Source organism: Aegilops tauschii, chromosome 7 (assembly GCF_002575655.3).
Source record: "Aegilops tauschii subsp. strangulata cultivar AL8/78 chromosome 7, Aet v6.0, whole genome shotgun sequence".
Lineage (NCBI taxonomy): Eukaryota > Viridiplantae > Streptophyta > Magnoliopsida > Poales > Poaceae > Aegilops > Aegilops tauschii.
The window spans coordinates 522,946,857-522,965,833 of NC_053041.3; the positions used below are offsets into that span (position 1 = coordinate 522,946,857).

At 47.5% G+C, this 18,977-nt stretch overlaps 1 protein-coding gene across 1 annotated transcript; it reads left to right on the forward strand.

Moving 5' to 3' along the window:
* Nucleotides 1–23: 23 nt before the first annotated feature.
* LOC109743308 (uncharacterized) lies at nucleotides 24–831 on the forward strand. The gene has a single exon (XM_020302388.4). It carries the CDS (start codon nucleotides 24–26, stop codon nucleotides 702–704), a length of 681 nt encoding a protein of 226 aa, XP_020157977.1. The 3' UTR covers nucleotides 705–831.
* The last annotated feature ends 18,146 nt before the right edge of the window (nucleotides 832–18,977 follow it).

An 18,977-nucleotide genomic window follows, 5' to 3' on the forward strand; every position in this document is an offset into this window, starting at 1 on the left:
CCCAAATCGACGACGGGCACCAGATGCGGCCGCCGTCGCCGCCGCGGCCGCTGGCCTTCCCGACGCTGGACTCGCTCGCGGCGTACCTCCGGCCGCGCCTCCCGGGCCCGGCGCTCGCCTCCTGGGGATCCGCGCCGGGGACCAAGAACCTGCTCAACCTCTTCCTGGAGCTCTCCTGCGGCGACTGCACGCTCCTGCCCGCGGCCTCCTCCCCGCCGGCCCTCGTTGTGCGCGCCGTCCACGTCGCCACCGTGCGCATCCGCAACCGCCGGGGCGCGCTCCTCGTGGAGACCCGGCAGCTGCTCTCCGACGGCACGCTCCGCCGCCGGGCCGCGCGGCCGCTCTCCGAGAAGATGCGCCCCGGGGAGACCCCCGAGGCCGCCGCGGCCCGCGCCGTCGTCGAGGAGCTCGGCGAGCGCGCCCGCGTCCGGATCCTGGGGGCGGCCCCGGAGCCGCGCGTGGAGGAGCGGGAGTCCGTTTCCTACCCGGGGCTCCCCGCCAGGTACGTGCTGCACGCGGTGGACGCGGAGCTCGTCGAGGGCGTCCCGGAGGAGGGCGAGTTCGACACGGAGGAGGCCGGCGAGGGCGAGGGCCACGACGGCGGCGGCGCGGCCATCACCGTGAAGCGGCACTACTGGTCATGGGTCGACGACGAGGAGGCCCGCGGCGAGGCCGCCCCGGCCGCCGTCGCCGGTGCGCAATAGGAATTAACATATGCTGTTATCATGTTGTGCTTGATTAATTTATTTTTATCAATTCATCGGCTTGCCATATCATGTACTCCAGTATGTTTCTTCTGCATTGTTCATGGTACCACGGCTCTCTTTGCAACCCGCACAGTCTCCATCTCTCCACTGCAGGGATGTCGAAGTGTTTCTTCCACACTCAGGTCTGTTTGTTTGAGCTTCGAGACCAGATTCACCTTTGCTAGTGAACCTGAATCTGAAAGCTGAAACAAACAGTTATATCAAATCGGCATTACCAGTGAAGCTGAATTTGTTAGCATTCATGCCATTTCCAATGCAATTGTCTAAAACATCTTAAAGTGTACTTCAAGCGAGTCCACAGATAAATAAATCCAATCAAAGCTGAAACAAACATAACTCGATCTGCCTACTCCTACATAACAGAAGAATCTGCAATTGTTTAGGGCATTTCCAACGGCGACCCACAAACTGCCCGCATATGTCTGGATCGTGCTGTCTGGACCACAGAAGCCATCCAACGCGGTTCTGTATCAGTCCGTGGCGCGGTCTGGACCATGATTTTTCCCGCAAATCGGAACCAGGGGGGGTGTGCGGGAGTCCAGACACGCTAAACGTCGCGCTCTGACCCCCTAGCCCACCCAAAAGGAAGGCGGAGCACCCGCACTGTTTCCGCGCCAAAATCCCCCACTCTTGTCTTCCATCCTCCGCCGCTCTCCACCCAATTCCCGCCCTTTTCTCCCACCCTCTTCTTCCTTTCGCCACCGACGCATGAAACCGGGGGAGAACCTGTCGGAGATGGAGGTGGCGACGGTGTCGGAGGATCCGAGTATCACGCTCATCCGGAAGATCAGTTCGGCTACGCGACAAACTTGCCGCGTGAAGGCGAAGGCCACAATGGATGAGAACCTCAAGAAGCGGATGGTCGTCGGTGTGTGTGTGGTGGTGGCGGTGGACGTGGTGCTCGTGCCGGACGTCGCGGCGGAGGGCGTGGTGCTCGGACGGGCGCGCCCACAGTACAGGCGGCGTCGTGGCTGGAACCTTTCAAGCCTCCGTACTTCAACGCCACCAAGCAGCTCGGAACCCCCGCCGGGAAGGTGCTTTACATTGTCGAAGTAAATGCGTCGCCTCTCTTCTGCGAGTATTCTTCGTCCCAGCTCATCCGGGCGTGGACGACGTGTGGAGAGCAGATGGGTGCCTGCACGCTCTTCACGACAATGCCTAGAGCAGAGGATCCGGCGTACAAGGACCCGGACAAGGAGATGCTTGACATCATCCACGACGGAGGCGAAGGAGGGGGATGTGGCTATGAGGACGGGCAGGTGGAAGACTCGAATCCCACCCAATCCGGCAACTACCACCAGCAGCAGTCCTACACCCAGACGGGCACGCGGTAGCCCTACACCCAGACCGGTGTGGGCACACAACAAGAGTAGCACAAGGCTGTCGAATAGCAGCACCATGAGGGGGAGGAGGAAGAGGGGGAGGATGGCGAGGACGATGATATGAATGATAGAGCCAACGATCGAAAGAAGAAGGGTAGATGAGAAACCTTCAACATGCGGGAGGACGGGCCGTTGTGCGATGCATGGTTGGCCACTAGCCTCGATCCGATCCATGGTACGGAACAAAAGGGCACAACATTAACAACATTTGGTTCCACGAACACAAGCATTTCGCCCCCTACTTCGACGCGGTCATCCGCAACCGTGAATCAAAGTCCCTCAACCATCGATGGCACACCATCCAAGAGGCCATGTCCAAGTATTGCAGGCACTTGAAGCATCTCATCGGACAGTGCCCTAGCGGTGCACAAATCACCGAGCAAGTAAGTTGATCAGTAGCCGGACATGCTTATTTTTGTTGCTCACTAGCAGGGCATGCTTAGTTTGTTGCTCACTAGCCAGGCATTCTTAGTTTTGTTGCTCACTAGCCGAACATGCGTAGTTTTGTTTCTCACTAGCCGGATATGCATTGTTGACATTGTTTTACTTTATAGCCTTCTTGTGCTTGTTTGATGTACAAGAAGTTGGAGAAGAAAAACTTCACCGTCATGCATTGTTGTTTGAAATTGAATGGGCAACCCAAGTGGAACCTTTTCATAGCCAAAACCGCCGCCCAAGCCACCGAGGAAGAAACCGGTGACCCTACCAACCCAAGACAAGAACCGCCGAAGAAGGTGAGAAATTTTTTACGGGGGAAGAAGTGGGAGGAGGAGCGGGCAAAGCGAGAAGGTGTGGCGGCCAAGCTGACGGAGAGGTTCGAGGACATCATGTCGAAGCAGGAGAAGGCATGCGTGAAGCGCTTGGACCTCAAGGAGGAGAAAAAGGTGGAGAGGTTCACATCGTTGATGGAGGCGACGGACAAGAAGCTCGAGCTTGAAGAGAGGAGGACCATGATCGAAGAGAGGAAGACCGCGCTAGAGGAAAAGAAGTTGAAGATCACCGCCAATGAGGAGGACGCCAAGATGTTGATCTTGAATCTGGACTCTTTGGATGCTCATGCAAGAATGATCGTGCAATCCGTCCACTACCAGATGTTGCAGCGGCAGAAAAATCAGTTCATAGCGGCGGGCGATGAGGACGAGGCGGAGGCCGACACAGAGGTTGTCTACGCGGCGGCGACGACACCTTGATCTGGGAGCAGATCCCTGGGTGCCGGTCCAGCAGGGCAGAAAATTAAAGGGACTGTCGGACTGATGTTTTTTTGGATTCGGGCATGTAAAAACTAAGCATACTTGCCTCTTTATGGCCGTGATCGGGCATGTGATCTGTCGGTGGTGTGATCCGACGTGCTATGTGGACCGGACTAAATTTATATTTTAAATTATCCTTCACCGCGGACATATACATGATAGTGTTGGATAACCGGCTCCCCGCCAACTCGCGGAATGCCCTTATGGTGTAGCTACCGAATTTCAGTGAATATTCTGTCGGCAAGGGACTGCCAAATCGAATAAACAATAGGACCTGCTGTCCTCGTGGCCCTCGTGCCTTCACCAACATTCTGACGTTGGGAAACGGGAGCCACAAGCCGGCCATTTCCATCTCTCCAGTCCAAACACGTTAAAGCCTTCTTGTTTCTATGCGTTGTTGGCGTGCAAAACACTCTGTCCTCTCCATTTGGACATCCGGGATAGGAGGTGAATCGTTCTAGTCAACCAATCACAGCTATCTGAATTGGCACGACGGACGACGCATTAGATATAGATAGCGTGTTTCTGCAAAAGGGAAAGTTGATATAGCGTGAGGAGCTTGTGGCTGTGAATATACGGCGATATGTATTGTATACCATTATTGGTGCGTGGATGGGACGGACTACAGCTACTACGTACTAGTTTGTTGTATGTGTTGCGTTTCCATTTCTTTTACCACACGCGTATATTTTAGTACAGATGGATGTCTTCTTATTAAGAAGTGTGATTTGTCGTCTAAAAAAAGGGTGTGATTTGTCATCTAAAGAAAATGTGATTTGTAGTTTGGAGTGAACGTAGTGTCACCACCTGCAATAATAATTCATATGTTTGTCCGTCTCTTTCTGACGGATGGCGCCAACGGGAACTTCTTTTTAAGAGTCCAAAGGCCATATATTCAGTGGTACAAATCTTACAAGAACACTCTACGTAAATTAAAAAATACATTCAAATTGTGATATGTCGATGTTGCTTCCTCGTACATCCACCAACCTGCTAGATTTGTGCTATTTTTTTAAAATAATACTTTTTTTTAAATTACAGAAATAATACGCAAAAAAAAGAATTTTCAAAAATAATACACCATCGGCCTACTGCAGGCCGACTGAGCCCAGTCGGCCCACAGCAGGCCGACTGGCGGCCCATCAGTTTGCTGCTGGCCGATTGGGCTGTCGGCCACCAGATCAAGCCCAGTCGGCCTGCAGTTGGCCGACAGGGTCCAGTCGGCCTACAGTACACCGATAGGCCTGCAGTGGGCCGACTATGCTCAGTTGGCCTGCTGTGGGCCGACTGGTGCATGCCTATTTTTAATAATACATGATGATATTTTTTAAAAGTATATATTTTAACACGTTATGAATACATGGTAACATTTCTTCAAATACATTTTTAATGGAAATACCATTTTTTTAAACCACACAACATTTTTTAAAATGCTTTTCTGAAATTTTCACAAACTTTTTTTAGAAACACGCGAATATTTTCTTAAAATGTCATGATCCATCTAAACATTTGTTAACTCACTGGGAGTACCATTTTTTACAATGTCATGGATATTTTTTGGAAACACGAGAATATTTCCAGCTTCATTTAGTGGCACGAACCATTTCTTTTCATATTTTCCAAAAAAATTGCATGCATTTTTTGAAAGGCGGGAACCTTTTTCCATTGTGATGAACATTTGTTTTGAAAGTTATCGACATTTTCAAACTGCGCTTTTCCCGCCATCCATTTCCCGCCACCCATTTCCCGCCACCCATTTCCCGCCAACCCTTTCCCGCCACCCATTTCCCGCCACCCATTTCCCGCCAACCAATTTCCCGCCACCCATTTCCCGCCACCCGTTTCCCTCCTCCCATTTCCCGCCAACCTTTCCCGCCATACCGCACTCGTTCTTTTCCGCCATTTTCTCGTCTCTACCTATAAAACCCCCTTCAGACGGAGCTGGATAAGCATTGCAGTGTAGTGTAGTTGAGATGTCCCATTATCCTTTCGATCGTAGTTTTCACCCTGGGATGAGCAGGACTCTTCTGAGGCTAGCTACCGATTTCAGGATGGATAATAGGATAGTTCCATGGGACGAACTCACCGGTAGTGACACCATAATGAATGAGTTGGCTCACCAATTACGTAGGTCTGGGTGGCCTGAAAGGACCTATGAGGAGGTACGTAAAGAACTTCTTAGGTTGCATGACAGGTGGAAGAAGGTAGTGGTGCCGAAGAGTGAAACTTTCAGAAGGATTGCGGCAAATAATCCATGTTTATGGACTGAGGAGAGCGAGGACGAAGATGATATCTTCATGCCGCCGCTTCCGGGTTCTGCATCGTCGAAGGGCAAGAGTTCTTCATCATCGAAGGGCAAGGTTTCTGCATCGTCGAAGGGCAAGAGTTCTTCATCATCGAAGGGCAAGGTTTCTGCATCGTCGAAGGGCAAGAGTTCTTCATCGTCGAAGGGCAAGAGTTCTGCATCGATCGAGGATGACGATGATGACTTCATGTAGTTTTTATGCTGTATGTTGTGAGTTCAGTTACGTGCCATTTAATTTAGATGTAGTTCTATCTAGTTGTTTGTAATGTCTCGTTGTATGAATATTATGTTCTATCTAAATATGATCTTGTAGAGTAGGCATATGTCTCGTACATAAGTACATAGTCATTTGTCTCATACATAGAATAGACATAAGTCTCACACAGAAATAGATGGTAATGTCTCTACTGATACATAGGAGCGGCAATGACGACGTCTGGCCTGCCGGGGAGGCGGATCTCGAATGACAAATTCATCACATATAACTCGGTTTCCTGTAGCAATGCAACTGAACAACCCTTTTCCATTCCCATTCGCTCAGCATTTCTTGAATCTTGCCATCATCAGTTATGTCAATCAATTTTCTTTCCCCAGGGCCATCTGAATGCTTCCTGCTGACGTAGTACACAAAATCGTCTTCCTTCAACCCTTGCTTCAACATGAATTTAGTCTTCAACCAATCAAAAGTGAGGTCCACTTCACTAACTTGCACAACACTTGGAGACAAGCCTTGGACATGAACAATAGGGCTAAGCACCCACTGAGTACCCTCAGCCATCTGCAACACACAAATCGCATTGAGTACCTACCCTACCCCTTAATATCCCCACTAACAAATATTAGACATGTCTATATATTACGAAGCTATATATTACAGAATATTAACGGAGCAACTAATACAATTCATCCACCTACAATTATATTACAAATATTTGCCGTAGCAACTACAAATATTGACAGATTAATATATTTGACTAGACTGCCTATATTACGGACCTTTTTTCTGGACTCCTACATATACTGACACTCCTAAATACTTGACATCCACATATAGGACGGATTATTACCAGAGCAACTACACATTTTTACACAACTAATTAGTTGACATGTAAATATATTAACAAATACTACCGGAGCACCTACGAAAAATAAAATGTGGGCTTAAATATACCCTTGAAGCGTGCGTGCGAAGGATGAACGACGAACGGCGGCCACCAAACTGCCGGTGCTCCGGCTCCAACGAAGAACGACGAACAACAGCTTCACCTCCACCACAGTGCCCCAACTTCACCACCAGCACACTGCAATGCTTATGCAGCTCCGTCTGAAGGGGGTTTTATAGGTAGAGAGGAGAAAATGGCGGGAAAGAACGACTGCGGTATGGCGGGAAAGGGTTGGCGGGAAATGGGAGGAGGGAAACGGGTGGCGGGAAACGGGTGGCGGGAAACGGGGCGGGAAATGGGAGGAGGGAAACGGGTGGCGGAAAAAAGTTGGCGCGAACATATGGCGGGAAAAAGTTGGCGCGAACATATGACGATGATGACTTCATGTAGTTTTTATGCTGTATGTTGTGAGTTCAGTTACGTACCATTTAATTTAGATGTAGTTCTATCTAATTGTTTGCAATGTCTCGTTGTATGAATATTATGTTCTATCTACATATGATCTTGTAGTTCCGATAACAGAGTACTAAAATAGAGTAGGCATATGTCTCGTACATAAGTACATAGTCATTTGTCTCATACATAGAATAGACATAAGTCTTACACAGAAATAGATGGTAATGTCTCTACTGATACATAGAAGCGTCAGTGACGACGTCTGGCCTGGCGGGGAGGCGGATCTGGAATCGGGGACCATCCCAACCTGTCGGGGCCCTAATGTGACGAGGAGGAATCTCAGACTCTCCCTGGTCATGCTGTGTATCCTGTGTGGGGCTTGGTGGAGGAGTCGAAAACATGTTCATCCACTGGGTGTGCTGCGACATCTGAGCCTGTATGTTGTCCTCGGGATGTTGATCACTCCCCCACGTATCATGTGATGCCGACATAGACGCCTGATATCCATAGGCCCCTACGCGATGGAACGTTTCATCATGAAGAATGAGGTCGCGTCAATTAATATTGAAAACAATGAATATGAAGACACATACCTGCTGGGTGTGACGTCTGCTCTGGCTGAAACACGAAACTGGACGAGGGACCGTGCTGCTGTGGCTGTGGAGAAAACACGTTGCTCGACGAGGGACCGTGTTGCTGTGGCTGTGGAGAAAACACGAAGCTCGACGTGGGACCATAGTGCTACGGGTGCCACGTAGAACTGCCAGGTTGGTCAGGACGGGGTGGCCTGGTTGTCGGCTGCTGTGCTAGGCGTGGACGTGGTTGATGTCGGTGCATGGAGTGACGCGGCTGCTCCTGCTCGTGCTGAACAACATCGGTTCTCCGGGTGCACGTGATAGCTTCGTACACAGTCCGTATCTTATTCTGAATTCTTTCCAAGAAGGGCTGTACCACTGGACGATGATGAAGAAGAGGTCCAGACGATAGTGATCGTCCAAAGGTGGTCACGTCGTCGTACAGTTCGCGTGTCAAGGTAGCCTGCAAATTTCCATGACGATTAATAATGTCTGTCTCTTGCACGTCAAAGTATGTGACAACATTACGTAAAGAAAAAATATCTTACCGCGTACTGCCTAGAGCCCGAAGTATCATAGCTCGGGTACATATCCGACGGAGTAGGATCCGGTAACTCCTCTGGGTGGGAGTACTCAACAATCCGTAACCGTGTTCCGGTCATGTAGCGCCGCAAATAGAGATTGAATTCATCGAGATCGAAATTGTGATTCTCGTGCCATAGATTTGTGTTTGCTGTCTCCCATTCTATAACATACGGCTCTAGTCTAACTAGCCAGTCAGCAGTTGTCCGGTTCATGCCCTTCCTTGTCGTCCTAAAATTGTGGTGTGTGTTCAACAATTACCTAAAGCTTCGAATGGAGTACTATGAAAGAAAATGCAACATTGAAAAACTGGTTAATACCTGTGAATGTGTGCTGGCACCGGGTTCTCTATAGGGGGAGGTAGCTCCAACTGCAGAAGACCAAATTGCCTCATAACCCTCTATTGTGCCATCTCCTCGACGAAGACATCGAAGATGATCTTCGATTTTGTCATCCAGTAATCTCGGTCCCTTGTGCATAGCACAGACATACCAGTAGGGTATCTCGCTTGTATGGCTGCTTCCGTGTAGGGCTGCCAGATGACCCTGGTGTACGCATCGAACTGCTCGTTCAATGCTGTGTATGCCTTCCTGGTCTGATCACTAGCAAAGCGTCTCTGCAGAAAATAAAAGTTAGTAGCCGCTAGCATCGAACGATCTCTTGTGCAGAAAAAGTTGCATTAAACTACAACATGGTGCATACCTTGCGACGAGTCCAACACAGACCGAAAGTAGGCATGTCGATGCCGTCAACATCAAACATGGCGTCTATAGGCTCATGAACACGTACATCTGGTCACCCTATAGAGAACCTCTCCCACGACCACAGTTGGAGGAATAGAGGGCATCCAAGAAGGGCTGGCTTTCTCGATGTAAGCTGGCAACCGTTGCACATACCTCGGTATGTAGCCGCTAACACCGCCGAACCCCAACTCCTCTGTCTGATCTGATCCGCCGTCTGAGCGCTCGCTATCTCGAGTGCCATAGGGATGTAGAGGGCGCTAATAGTGGTGACATGGTTCTCCGTGAACATCACCTTGCCGAAAAGCCACAGTAAGTAGGCCTCGAGGCTCCGAGTGATCTGTTCCGCAGTCAACGGCGCCCGGAAGTTCTGGATCTGCATTAAGCGAAGACTGCTCTGTCCTTGTTCGTAACCATAAGCATTTCCTCCTTCTACATGACTGCTCTGTCCTTCGTAGCCACCCTCCCCTTCATGTGCAGTGACCTCCTTCACGACGGGAAGCACTAAAGCAACAGGATTGCATCCCCTTCGTTCACAACCTTGTAACCACCGCACCCAATCGGAGTCTCCCTCTATTGGCCTCAAATAAAAGTAAATTTTTGAACTTGACCGTGTCCACAATGCATGAACACCGACGGTGTGTGTTTCAGTATCAAGACCTAAACTTGCCGCAATCCATTCTTTCAACTGACTAACAGACCATGTTTGTGGTGCGCTGATTGCCACCTCTATGTGAGTAAATTCACTCAGATCTGCTCCCAACTCATTTGTTTGGACAGTATCAGGACCATAGTAAAATCTCAACTTCACTACATCGGACATCTCGACTCACCTATTTTTTTTCAACATAGAAATACAAGTATTAGACATATCTATATATATATTACCAGGACCATAGTAAATAATATAATAAATAGGCCCATGTTTACTAATAATAAATAGGTCTCAAATAATAATAATAATATAACCGACAAATATGATAGTTCAGTTTATTTGAATTATATGGCCCATGTTGATGTATTTTTTATTTTAATCTATGTTAACAATAATTTAGAAAAAGGCATGCGCCTTATTTCTACGATCATGTAAAATTCTTCCTTGCAAAGAAGTTTTTATCCGAAGTTTTTTTGTTAAACTACAGCGTGGCCGTTTAAAAAAAACAGCGTGGCATTGCTTGTTATGGGTTAAACTTTAGAAAATATGCATAATATAGGTTAGCGGGTAATCCGCTTCATATTGGCATCGGGTACGGACTGAAACGTTTTTTAACATGTAGTTCTACTTTTCCCATTTTTTGTTTGCTTGTTAAATTTCCATCACACTGACATGCTATGCACATGCCGACCCGAACTCTTTAAAAAAAACTTGTCTCTTCTTTCCAACTTTTTATTCATGTTTCCAACTTCTTATCCCGCACCTGTGTACGTGTCAAGTATTAAGCAACAACTTATTATCCCCACTAACAACTAATACAATTCACACACCTACAACTATATTACGAATATTTCCCGTAGCAACTACAAATATTTACGTATACTACCGGGGCAAATAACAATAATTGCACACAAATTTAATTTCACATCGAACGAAGCGTGCGTGCGAACGAATAATATTTACGTATACTACCGGGGCAAATAACAATATTTCCGTATACTACCGGGCCAAATAGCAATAATCACACACAAATATTTACGTATACTACCTCGGCAAATAACAATATTTACGTATACTACCGGAGCACCTATGAAAAATAAAATGTGGGCTGAAATATACCCTCGAAGCGTGCGTGCGAACGAAGAACGAAGAACGACGAACGACGAACGACGAACGACCTCCACCACCACCTCCACCACCACCACCTCCACCACCTCCTCCACCACCACCACCTCACCACCCCAACTGCCCCAACGACGAACACTGCCCCAACTTCACCACCACCACCTCCACCAAAATGCTCACCACGACCACCACGGACTACCCCGTCAGTAGATCGACACCTCTTTTCGCTGCCCTAAATGAGTTGAACCCATTCACGGTGCCAAAATCGCGAAAATGTAGCTCATTTAGGTGTACAAATGTGTGCCATTTTTCTGTAGAGAGAGGAGGAGGGAGAACACAGAAGAAATGAGAGGAAGGAGAGGATAAGGGCGGGCACGGTAGAAGAATAATGGAGGAAGGAGAGGATAAGGGCGGGCTGGCCAGCGCGCGTCAGGTCGGCAGCACCCTGTCGGCCACCAGGTGGCCGATCGGCGGGCGGCAGGCCGACAGGGGCGCACCACGCCGACAGGCCACTGCCTCCCCCTCGCGACGTGGCCCGACCAACCACAGGCCGCCAAGTGCCAGCCCGGCCTGCAGTCGGCCTCCTGATAGCCGATCGGCCTGCAGTGGGCCGACTGGGCTCAGTCGGCCTGCAGTGGGCCGACGGTGTATTATTTTTGTAAATTCTTTTTTCTGCGTATTATTTCTGTAATTTAAAAAAAATGTATTATTTAAAAAATTTAGCTAGATTTGTCATGTCCTCGAATCGTGCCTAACTAGAAAATTGCAATTGATATTTTGAAAAAAGAACAGGCCTTTAGGGTTCAATCTATTAGTTAATAAAAAACAGTTGTCTCATTAATTAAATAGAATATAGGAAAAATGGTACATCATGCCCACAAGACACACACACACACCATCAAAGAGAGGAACTCTGTTGAGGATGTTGTCAAATTGTCATAGTCATCACTTCTCCTCGAGCAAGTGACACCGACTTCGCCGTGGAAGACCAAACAAGAGTCATCACAACGACAGTCGAGATGTCAGTTGGCTTATGCCACACAAACAGCAAAAGGTGTCGATAACTAGGGAGCTCTGATTTTGATGTCGAGTCTCCAGGAGAAAAAAGCACATATGGCAATGGTAGCTCCAAATGTAGCCACCGAAGATCTCCAAGCGTTGGACCTACCTTTCCCAGGGCATCATTGTCAGCGGGACACCTCTTGCGCAATCCGACTTCACCGCCACACAGCAAGAAGACGCGAGGACAAACCCAAGGACAAGTCAGATGGTTGACGACGGAGAACACACGACACAATTCATCTTGCCACCAGCATCCTTACCACATGAGTCGCAATGCTAACCGTGATGCCATGCACGCCGTGCCTCGAAAAAGCGTGTAGGGGCGAGTTTTCAAGATGACTCCCATGGAGGGAAGTATCGCGGTGATGACGATGTTGCTCGGCCGTGGAATCAGGGCCTTAGGATTTTGCCTGAAATACCTCAAGAGTGGAGAAGGCCGAAAAACTCTACGATGACCCCCTTTTCAAGCGTTTTCTTTTAGGCCCCCTTTGATTCCCATGATTTGTAAGACACGTTGTAGTAAAACACATGAATAAAGTGCCATTCCATCTTAAAAAAAAAAAACCACTAAGATCGTGGGCAAGTTTGATCGTTGGCAGCCCTTCAAAGCGCAAACTCCCTGCATAAGTCATGGCCACGGAACCTCGGTGCTGAAGTTGCGCCGAACTAAAGAATCCACACTTCACGGTTTGATTCGCTTCTGTTGCAGCCACGCTCTTCCTCCGGCCAACCGTAAATTCCAGCGGCCCAACATCCTGTTGACGAAAAAGACCTCTGGTCAGTCAAACAAATGCTTCGCTGTCCTTCGAGACTCTCTCCATTTGCCATTTGGCAATCCGGGCACTTCTTGTCACAAATCGTCGCAGCTCCCGAGCTCCGTGACCAGTTTGACGTTGATCTGCCCACGCCATGGGGTTCGGCCAACAGTGCGTGCGTGCTCTCCGCGGCAGAGAGGGACTTGGCTGACGACACTGTTATAGGGAACCAGTGCTGCCTGCACCATCGTGTATGTGGCGCACCTCTCGAAAGTCGAAACGTGTATGTGGTTGCAAAGCGCAGGCGCCAACCTGTGTCCGCGTGCGTGGCCATGATTACAGAACATCCGTGCTGATCACACGACCAAACGAACGTCTGCAGTCGTTTCTGTCGGAGGAACCACGTGCTCGCCGCGTCGATACCTCGTCGGCGGCGAGGGACGCAGCAGGTGACGGCGATACATTTTTTCATTTTTCAAAGCAGTACTATACTAGTGGTACAATTGGATCTTGGGATCGCAGCTACGATTTCGCGAGGATCTGCATCTCGTATCGCGAGACGCGGCGTGGATCCGATCGGATCCCGTGCCGGCGGCGGCGGCGGCCATCGGGCCATGTGCGCACATGCCGCCTCCAGATTTGAGTCGGACGGAGTTCAGGAGCGGGACGACGCAAGCGATACGCTCTTTCGGCCCGGCGAGTAGTGTGAAAACATAATCCATTTCCGTTTGTTAATTGCAGCCGCATGCCCGCATCCGGGATGAAGCGGCGATGTGATCTCAAGTCAATCAAAAAAGAAAAAGAAAATGCGGTGATGTGATCTGCTAGAGAATTGAAAACTGGAGCATGGCGTCGAATTTGAGCTCATCCTTGGAGCATCTCTGGCCTTCCTTTTTCTTCTTAAAAGGATTATTTTAAAAGCATCATATCTATTGTAAAGATTCACACCTCAAATATAATAAAAAATATGTCGACGCACATGAACCACCGAACAATCACCGTTGATGCAAGAACGAGGCGTCGCCGATTCGCTGTCGTCATAAGGCAAATAAACCTGGCACCAAATCTTGCTGTTGCGTACATAAGCAAAAAAAAAAAAAAAACCTAACCTCGCCGCCCCGAGGAGCTGGCAGAAATCTACGTCAGAGTTTCGTCTAATCCGCCCCCACGGACAAACTTGAGGAGGATCGGACCCAGAAAGACTAACTTGAAGAAGAAGCGTCGTCCGAGCACCGCCCTGTGAGGGACAAAACCCTATCTCTACTAGCCAAACCTAGGACGCCAGGATTCTCCTCCCCTGCAAGGACTAAAACCAAATACATCTTTAGCCTTCCCATGATTCTATTTTTTTTGTGAAACATAAGCATCAGCATTGCCTCATCCATTAATTAAGAAAGAAGAATAGAGTTTGTTACACAACACCAATGTTACAAATTGGTCATTACTTTTTTTTCTCGAATATGCACGAGTGTGCATATTATATATTAAAGAAGAAAGGCAAAGAATGCCTTCACCATATTTACAAGGGTCACATTACAACACTACTACTCCTCACTACTCGCCCACCGCTCTAGTCGAAGGAAGAAGGGGTCAACATTCCCTTTAAACTTGCCAGCAATAGACCACATTCTTCCTTCCGACTTGACCCTACCTAGGAGTGCACCTAACGAAGGACATACCCCATCAAAGACAATAGCATTTCGATGCTTCCACAACTCCCACATTGTTAGTAAGAAAACCATATGTAAATCCTTCTTGTGCCAGTCGTTGATCCCATGCTTCCCCTCCAGCCACAGGGCCAGGGAATCTTGTGCAGTCGGCGTCCAATCCACCTTGCCCAGAGCCTCGCAAACCACGGCCCATGCTGATCTGGCAAAGACACACATCAGTAGCACATGATCAATAGTTTCGTCCTCCTGGTCGCACAAATGGGTCATTACTCTCCCGTCATGATATTACCCAAAAAAATTCACCCGCAATAACCCAAACTCTTGCCTCCCTCTTGATGATGTCTGATGGCTCTATTTGATACATATTTTTTAAGCTCATTTATTGCATATTATCTCGGCATAGCATGTCCCATTGAACCAAGTACATGTTCATTATGCATGATTTTCGGTTTTTACTCCTTTCAGTGCGGGCATTGAATAGTTTGTGGTTTTATTTAAATTTTTATTATTTTTTCTTTATTTTACCGTGTCTACATGTGTTTTGAAGCAACCATGGGCCAATCACGATGAAAAGTCCAAGGATGCGTTCAATACGAAGGACTTCTAGGCATCAGACGTGTGCATTTTTAGAGTCTCAAATATGATTTTTTTAAGTGCTCAAACTAAGGATCCAATGCCACTGGCGCATCGGCGTCGTTCACGTGATTCCAACAAGCCCGGGAACGTCAAAATCAGGGTTTGCATGAAGATATGACGGTCAATTTACTAAAGTGAGACGACTTGGCCACCAAGAGAGGTATTGGGATGGGCTTTGCCGCATCTAGAACCCTTGGATCAAAAGAGAAAAGATACAAATAATGAGGAGACCCGTGGAGGCTAGCTCTATAATCTACATCAACCCTAGCCGTCGTTCGTCGTCGTCTACATCCATCTCCCGTGTTTCTCAACCATAGAAGAGAGGGCCAAGATGAAGAGGAGGAGGAGGCTCCGTCAAATCCTCGCCATCCTTCGGGTTGGTGACACCTCCACTGGCACATCCACACTCTTCTTTCTCTCCAACTCAACGTTGGCTTGTACCGCGTCCCTCTCTTTTAAGTTTGAGTAGTTGTAATAGTTCTTGAGGATATCAATGGACCCTTGCATGATTAGAATATAATTCCTATACGAAATTCGATTATCCTTTTCTTTACGTGTTGCATTGATTCCCTCATGGTGTTGTGAAGGTCAACCACTTAGCACTAACCATTTATGGGCTGAGGGGATTACTATTGGTATGACGGCGGGCTCTCGGAGGTCTGTAGTGATAGTACCTATCTCCCTCCACCCAAACAGAGAACCCTAGAGCCTTTTGTCGCGTTCATGGGGAAACCCTTAAACACCGAAGTGGAAACCGGCAAGGGGAAGCAACCGCGGTGGTGCGCAGCATATTTATTTGGCTTCACCCACGCATTACACATATTCAAGTAGGATACTTAATATGTAGGTCATGGCAAGTCCCTTGAAGACACCTTGCTACTCAAACTCTACCTCCACGTAGTTTAGTACCTTTTATTTGCTGTTCTTTTTGTTCATAGTTTAGTTAGAAAAAACTTTTATTCATTTCCCTAACACCAACTAAAGGAGACAATTTGCAAACTCCGGTTTGGGTTCGTACGAAACTATGTTGGTGACAACATAGTTACAGGGTTGGTAGTATCATCCTTTTCGCATGTGGGTTCGACGCTCTACATATCACAAAAGTGCTACAACACATTGTGCTCTTGCAGGGCATCAAGCAGTTTTCTAGCGCCCTTGCGAGGGAGCATAGCTCTTGGTCATTACCTTCCCACTTGCATATAGTTTATTTTTGTTGTTGTTATTTATCTTATTGTTTATCTTTAACCCAAAAATATATATAGACTTTATATATGTCCTCCGAGATGTCAACTACATGAACCGAAGTTGTTGTTACAAGAGAAAAATTCAAGGAGAGAAGAATGGTTTATGAACAATACCAACATTCTTATAAAGGTATTACAAAGGATGATAAATTGAGGGTATTGGATTATTGCGCTCAACATATATTTGAATTCCCGTGAACATTGCAAATCCAGTAACCATACGAGTTTTGGCTACAAATTTCATCATAACTTTATTGTAGCAACATATAGTCGTGATGACTACCCATTTGACTATGTGGAAATTATTGAGGAGCTAATATTATTCTTAAGAGCCTCAAAACTTATAAGAAGGGTAAATGAGCTCTCCCCTTATCATGAAGAGGTCTCTAAACATATGAGTTTGTTGGAGAGTGTCTATAATTGGTACATTGTTGACGAGTTTCATAAAGCTCCTTTTGTCAAAGATTTTGAAAAGCAGACTGCCACCGCTTCTTAGACCTCTCTATTGCAAGAACATAATCTTATGCAGGAATACGAGGAAATAATTGAGCGATGGGAAAAATATATTCAAGGAACTAATTTTCAAAAAATAATTTTTAGAAATTGATGAGCAGAAAAAGGAACATGAAGATGAAGGATGGAAAGGCCGCTGTCCGAGAACTTCTACCTATCATGGTAAATTTTTGAACGCAATGTTGCCCCGCCCGATGATCGTCTATTTTATCTGCATTGTTTTAGAGTTTACTGAAGGAAATATGCCCTAGAGGCAATAATAAAGTATTATATATTTCCTTATATCATGATAAATTTTTATTATTCATGCTAGAATTGTATTAACCGGAAACATAATACATGTGTGAATACATAGACAAACAGAGTGTCACTAGTATGCCTCTGCTTGACTAGCTCGTTAATCAAAGATGGTTATGTTTCCTAGCCATAGACATGAGTTGTCATTTGATTAACGAGATCACCTCATTAGGAGAATGACGTGATTGACTTGACCCATTCCGTTAGCTTAGCACCCGATCGTTTAGTATGTTGCTATTGCTTTCTTCATGACTTATACATGTTCCTCTGACTATGAGATTATGCAACTCCCGTTTACCGGAGGAACACTTTGTGTGCTACCAAACGTCACAACGTAAATGGGTGATTATAAAGGTGCTCTACAGGTGTCTCCAAAGGTACTTGTTGGGTTGGCGTATTTCGAGATTAGGATTTGTCACTCCGATTGTCGGAGAGGTATCTCTGGGCCCAGTCGGTAATGCACATCACTATAAGCCTTGCAAGCATTGTGACTAATGAGTTAGTTGCGGGATGATGTATTACGGAACGAGTAAAGAGACTTGCCAGTAACGAGATTGAACTAGGTATCGAGATACCGACGATCAAATCTCGGGCAAGTAACATACCGGTGACAAAGGGAACAACGTATGTTGTTATGCGGTCTGACCGATAAAGATCTTCGTAGAATATGTGGGAGCCAATATGGGCATCCAGGTCCCGCTATTGGTTATTGACCGGAGACGTGTCTCGGTCATGTCTACATAGTTCTCGAACCCGTAGGGTCCGCACGCTTAACGTTACGATGACAGTTTTATTGAGTTTTGATGTACCGAAGGAGTTCGGAGTCCCGGATGAGATCGGGGATATGACGAGGAGTCTCGAAATGGTCGAGACGTAAAGATCGATATATTGGACGACTATATTCGGACTTCGGAAAGGTTCCGAGTGATTCGGGTATTTTTCGGAGTACCGGAGAGTTACGGGAATACGTATTGGGCCTTATTGGGCCATACGGGAAAGAAGGAAAAGGGCCTCAAGGGTGGCCGCACCCCTCCCCTTGGTCTGGTCCGAATTGGACTAGGGAAGGGGGGCGCCCCCTTCCTTCCTTCTCTTTTTCCCTTCCTCTTTTCCTATTCCTTATGGGAGGTGGAATCCTACTAGGACTAGGGAGGGAGTCCTAGTAGGACTCCACACTTGGTGCGCCCCCTCCTAGGGCCGGCCTCCTCCTCCCTTGCTCCTTTATATACGGGGGCAGGGGGCACCTCATGGACACAACAATTGATCCTTGAGATCTCTTAGCCGTGTGCGGTGCCCTCCTCCACCATATTACACCTCGATAATACCGTTGCGGAGCTTAGGCGAAGCCCTGCGTCGGTGGAACATCATCATCGTCACCACACCGTCGTGCTGACGAAACTCTCCCTCAACACTCGGCTGGATCGGAGTTCGAGGGACGTCATCGAGCTGAACGTGTGTAGAACTCGGAGGTGCCGTGCGTTCGGTACTTGATCGGTCGGATCGTGAAGACGAACGACTACATCAACCGCGTTGTTATAACGCTTCCGCTGTCGGTCTACGAGGGTACGTGGACAACACTCTCCCCTCTCGTTGCTATGCATCACCATGATCTTGCGTGTGCGTAGGAATTTTTTTGAAATTACTACGTTCCCCAACATTTACATGGAACCTATAGAAACAACAGTTGAATGTTCTCCACTGGAGGGTATTGCAGGAGTAGTGCCACACCTTGTGGATGGTGGCCTCTCTATTTTGCAATACGCCGATGACACAATTCTTTTTATGGAACATGATCAGGACAAAGGCTCGAAACCTGAAACTCTTGCTTTCAGCATTTGAGCAAATGTCGGGTCTCAAAATAAA